Source organism: Papaver somniferum, chromosome 5 (genome assembly GCF_003573695.1).
Source record: "Papaver somniferum cultivar HN1 chromosome 5, ASM357369v1, whole genome shotgun sequence".
Taxonomy (NCBI): Eukaryota; Viridiplantae; Streptophyta; class Magnoliopsida; order Ranunculales; family Papaveraceae; genus Papaver; species Papaver somniferum.
The window spans coordinates 145094993-145101120 of NC_039362.1; the positions used below are offsets into that span (position 1 = coordinate 145094993).

A 6128-nucleotide genomic window follows, 5' to 3' on the forward strand; every position below is an offset into this window, starting at 1 on the left:
CATTAAATCCCGATTCGCGTCATTATGTTCGATAAAAGGAATAAGGGAAGGAAGGGAAAATTCTTCGAAGATGAATCTGTTCCCTTGCAATAGTCAGGTATTCTTGACGGTATCGAGATGGAACAACCTGTTCTTCTTGAATACCCTGATTCAACGCCAAAGAATTTCTTGCCGACACCATATAATATTCATCTCTGCTTGGCGACAAGTAAACTACCCATACCCCTTTGAATCTCTCATCAATTTCAGAAAACGGACTTTCGAGAGACCCCCAATGACCAATCCTAGCATGAATATCTAAGGATCCAATAAGTCCAACGTTGATTCCTTCAGATGTGTCAATTGGGAAAATACGTCCATAGTGATTAGGATGGATATCTCGTATCCGATAACTAGCAGTTCGACCTGTCAATCCTCCAGGACCTAAATAACTCAATTTTCGCCCATGAAATATTTGTGTCAATGGATTAATTCGATCCAAAACATGAGATAAGGGGTGTAGACCGAAAAATGATTCATAAGTGGTTGTTAATGGAGTTGATGTTACTAAATTATGGGGAGTCGGGATAAATTTATGCCTAATTGCTCCACATATAGTTCCTCGAACCACATTTTCTAAACGAACCAGAGCCAATCCGAATCGGTCTTGTAACAGATCCGCTACAGAGCGAAAACGTTTATTTTTCAAGTGATTGATATCGTCAAGTGTACCCATTCCAAATTTCATTCTGATCAAATGATCCGCCGCTTCCAATGCATCTCATGGTAACAAAAATGTATTGTTCTGAGGTATATCAAGATTAAGTCTCCGGTTTATATTTCGTCGACCAATCTTTCCTAATTAACATCTTTGTTGAATTTTTTTTTTTGTAATTCCTTACATAAGGACTCAGAAAATACCGGATCCCCGCCGACACAAGCAAACTGTTGATAAAATTCCAAAATAGCATTTTCTTTTGACCCAATCTTCTTTTTTTCTCCTTATCGTTCGGGAAAGACAAGAAAATTTCAGGGTAACATACATTGTCTAGAATTTCTCTTAGATTCGAACCCATAGCTGATGATAGAACTAGAATAGATATTTTTTTGTTCTGTTTTTCTTTCTTCCAGTTACTTGCCATTCGGTGGAGGCCCACGAAAATGTCTAGGTGACATGTTTGCTACTTTTGAGGTAATTGAAATTCATTCATGGGGATTTTTAATAAAGTGCCACACTTTCATTTTCACATTTAAGAAATTACCACCGTTTTTTTCAAACTTAATAAAATGCCACGTTTTTTCAAAGAACAGTTAGCATCTGTTAGTGCGTAGGTGGCAGTTATTCATCATAGTAAAAGACATTTAAACCCTCAACTCATCATATTGAGCCATAACCGATTTAAATCGTTAGTCACAGCTAAACCCTGAACTCAAATCACCGCTCCTTTTCATCTTCTTCCCCAATTCTCAAAACCCAATATTTACTTAAAATCCAATACTTACCGGTACAATGCTGGATTCAGAAAGTGATTAAGGAAAAACGAAATTGATCATTAGTTAACTTATCAATGACATAATTCATATGGATTATACCGCCATTAATGGTTCTGCTGGTGCTTTTATGCTAATACAACTCGCAACAAAATTCAAGAACAACACACTGATATGAGATGAAAAACCTTTGCAACTGATATACGTGATTATTAATGCAAACAGGTTGTAGGCGATGGAAATTTGGCTGTGGATCTTTCACAAACAACTAATGTGCAAAAAAAAGAGATGATTAAGAGGTGCAAATCATCTGTCACATTTAACAATCAGCACCATTTATAACTTTCTGCACCTGCAAATTCCACCAAGCTGCTGTGACTATGAACTGAATGATTTAGAGTTATGGGTATGTGTTGAATGTTAAGTTGTCGCAGGGAAGAAGATAGAATGATTCCATGAACCAACAGTAGCTGATATGGGTATCACCAGCAAAACGTATTTGAACTGTTTGAATAATAGCCTGAACGAGCAATTCTCCCTCAATTCTTCTTTATTGTTGGTATCGACTAAGTTATCTGTCAGGTTTCATTACTGATGGTTAGCCATGATATCGACTGCATACAAGAAGGAGTGTTCAAATTCTAATCTGGTTTGGATGAGTCAGTCGAAGAAACGGCAATTCTGTTTGAGGGCTGTTAACCATGGCTCGATGGCTGAGTACAAGGCTCAGTTGGCATTGGCTAGGACTCGAATTAAAGGTCGAGATAAACAAGGAATTTGAGCCAGTGAAAACAGCTAGGGTAAAACAGTAATTCCAATTAAATTTTAATTTCTTCCGGTAAGATGTTGACTCGTTCCAACAAAATTGACTAACTTAGGTGGGCCTTAACAGAATTATTAACAGTTGTGGCATTTAATAAACTCTGAAAAAAACGGTGGCATTTTCTTGAATCGGGATTTGCAAGTGTGGCAGTTTGTTAAAAACCTTCATTCATTCAAAAACTTTGATCCTTGGCAAATTGGATAAACGCTGAACTAGTTGACAACTGTTCATTTATTTTGATACTTCCCCGTAGTGTCTTATTGAGTATCAAGCACATCATCTTCAAGATTATTCTCATTGTATGCAGACTGTAGTGGCCGTTGCGATGCTTGTTCAGAGGTTCGACTTCCAAATGGCCATTGGAGCACCTCCGGTAAGTATTTTCATTCTGCTGTCACAGGACTTTTTATCACTCTGCTGAAGTAACAGACGCAAGCTGGTGAATCAATTAGTTCTTGTTACATGGCATTTTATCACTCTGCTTGATTCCTTAGACACAGATTTTGTTACAGAGAAGTCGTATTCCAACTACTGAACATCGACCATAATTTCAAATATTTGATATATATGCAAATCTGTCATATGCAGGTGGAGATGACAACAGGAGCAACCATCCACACAACAGGGGGCTTGCTGATGACAGTTACCCGAAGGACCAAACCTCCCATAATTCCCACATTGGAGACCAAAATAGCAACTTCAGTAAAAGTAGAAGCTGATGATTCTCTTAAGAATCCTTCCGCAGTGCAACGGTAGCATTATCACTCGAATGCAAAATCCCCCAGGGAGGACAGCAAACAAGATGAGTGTGTCACTGGCTCTTTACTCTAATCCATCTTGCCACTTCTAACATGGAGATAACAACATGGACGCTCCATTTCCAATTTCTAGAGAAAGAGACCGTCGACCCTATTGCACGTAATATTTGAGCACAAGAAGATACATAAAAAGGAAGATGCATAAGCTGATTTACTGTATAGCAGAATCAACGCAAAACTGGTGTAACAATCCCAGGTTTGGCAAAATAATTTTTTATTTTTTCTTTTCATGGCTCTTGATTATGTTATAAGGTATTGCCGCTATGATGTATTGATGATCTCTTTAATACATGAATCATCTTTAGTATCTAAAATTTCACTGTGCTTTCTGAAAAACATTGGGGCATCTGTCGTCAATCAGCCTCCAGAGTGGTTATATTGATATAAGCAACATAAGTTTTGGATTTGGGCCGGAATAGTGAAAAAGGAGCCTCATAGAAAATAGTTGGGAATCAGATTCATGGTAGGAATAAGAACCGCACATTCCCTACATATACTTCCATGCATGCAAAGAAGAACAGATTCGTTTGTGCGTCTGTTCTTCCTCTGGTTTGTAAACAATGTCTTTGTCAAGCCTTCCTGAAGACATTGGAGTTGACATCTTTGATAAGTTATCTGTGAATACCATCGGAATCAGTAGGTGTGTATGCAAGTCTTTGAATTCTCTACTTTGTACTAATAGATTTATTAAATCTCACCTTAATCATACCATCAAAAATAACAAAACCCTAAACTTTTATTCCAAGGTCGTCGTGGTTCTGGACTTTTCTCTATAGATTACGCTTCAATATCAACTTCTTCATCGAAGCCAATTATACGTAAAGAATCGGTTGTTAGAAAACACTTCCTTTTCAAAGATGATAAAGTAGTCAATAATAGCTATCAAATCATGGGCTCTAGCAATGGCTTGATTTGTCTAGGATTTTCGACAAAAGAATCAGAGATTAATATCTGTCTTTGGAACCCATTAACTAGAGAATATGAAGTAGTAAGAAATCCGTACTGCAATGGTATGTATGAGTTTGGGAATGGTTTTGGTTATGATCCTCAGAATGAGGACTACAAATTGGTAAGAATTGGTTTTAATGAAGCTGAGGTCCATACGTTAGGAACAGATTCATGGAAAACTATTCCTCACGAACGATATTCATATACATGTCCTCGTGGAAAATCTGAGAATGGTGCTAGTTTGCTTGTCAATGGAGTTCACCACTGGTTATGTGTCACCGGAACCCGAGAAGCCGACCACGTTATAATTTCTTTTGATATGGGTAATGAGTTGCTCACAGAATTTCCACTTCCAGTGCAACCTTGGGAGCACCAGCATGTAAGATTAGGAGTTTGGGAAGATTGTCTTTATTTAGTTTTTAGTAGTACTACTAATCATATCTTTCAAATATGGGTGATGCAAGATTATGGTGTGAGAGATTCTTGGACTAAACGATTCACACTAGAAGTTGGTGAAAATCGTGAACTTAGAGCTTATCCTTTTAGGAAACCAATTTGGTCATTTGAAAACGGTGAGTTTGAGATTGGGATGTGTCGGAAATTCTTTTTACGTGACTCACAAAGAGAAAGACTTAGAAGTTTGGATATTGGAGGCGGTGTTAAATTGTTGTATGATCAACAATCAGAGAGTTATGTCGAGTCCTTAGTCTCACTTAACTGAGGATATATAGGGATGAGATAAGGTTTCATGAAAGGTGAGAGCGTACTGGAGTTTGAATGAAGACATCTAGTGCAATCTTTGCCAAATGCAAGGAGTGATAATCCATTATTATTTATATTTTCAACTTTGATTTTAATATTTTAGTGTTGTTTCTTACTGTTTGCGTTTTGAAAAAATAAACTTTTTGTCCTATAAAACAATTCAAGAATATCTCTCTTCTTCTCCCTCTCTGCATAACCGTTTTTTTCTTCCAGGAAATATCCAGAAACTCTCTTCTTCTATATTTCTTCATCTCTAAATCTAAGTCTACTCGGATCTGAGACATCAGATTTTCCGAATAGATTTGGGTTTTGTAATTAGTTTTCATGTTTTCAATAAAAAATCACATTAATTGTGATTTTAGGTTTTAGGGTTTGTTTTTTTATTTTACTGTTGATATCTCATGGCTATCTCATGTCATGTAGTTGTAATTCTATGCGCCATTAGTGCGATTTCCTATAGCCTCCTGGCATTTCAATTGGAATCCGATGATATATTCAAGTATATCTTCGATAAAAATCGATTTCGGTGTGACGATGATCAAGATTCGATCAAGCAAGATCAATCGCAACTGGAATTGGTTATGACAATGATGTTTAGTGCAAATTATGCTTTTTATGAAGGATTTCTCTTAATGAAGAAGAAGAAGTTTTCAAATGGTGGATGCAGAATCAAAACACCATCCCTCCAATTACATCAATTGCTTCTAGGATCAATAATTATGTATTTTTGTTATATTACAATTCTTATGTTCTTGTAATATTTTGCTTTTGTACTTTTATGTTGTATCCATATGATGTACTTGAATAAGCCTGTTCATGGCTTCCAATTAATATAATCTAAAGAGGTATATCCTCTTTTTTCCTTCAAAAAAAAAAAAATTCAAGAATACGCCCACTTTGTATCTTGCAAACAACAAGATGACTATATTCTTTTCAAGCATGAAACCTAGAGAAACTTCTGGAAAGAGATATTTCTTTGTTGGTATGGTGGTGAAAATAAACAAACCCGATGAACCAACTTATACAGTTGAATCATATTGGAAAATTGAGTACCAGAGTTTGAAACAAAAAACAGAAGAAAAAAATGTTGTTGTCATAGACTTTAAGGCCTTGCGATTCCTTTTAGCAATTATTTCAGCCCTTTTCAATGAATTGACGTGTAGAATTGGTCAATAAAATATTGCTTTCAAGACACAATGAAGCCCCAACAACTTGTTGGATTCAAGAGTTGTATTCCCTTGACCCAACCAAGAATACACAGTATTTAGAATCTGATGATGCTTAGAGAAGAGAGAAAACAAAGATCT

At 36.4% G+C, this 6128-nt stretch overlaps 1 protein-coding gene across 1 annotated transcript; it reads left to right on the forward strand.

Annotated features, from left to right (window-relative positions):
• The first annotated feature begins 3671 nt into the window (after window positions 1-3671).
• On the forward strand, window positions 3672-4780 carry LOC113279803 (F-box protein At3g07870-like). Its single transcript, XM_026528466.1, has 2 exons — window positions 3672-3747; window positions 3888-4780. Exons 1-2 carry the CDS (start codon window positions 3672-3674, stop codon window positions 4778-4780), a joined length of 969 nt encoding a protein of 322 aa, XP_026384251.1.
• The last annotated feature ends 1348 nt before the right edge of the window (window positions 4781-6128 follow it).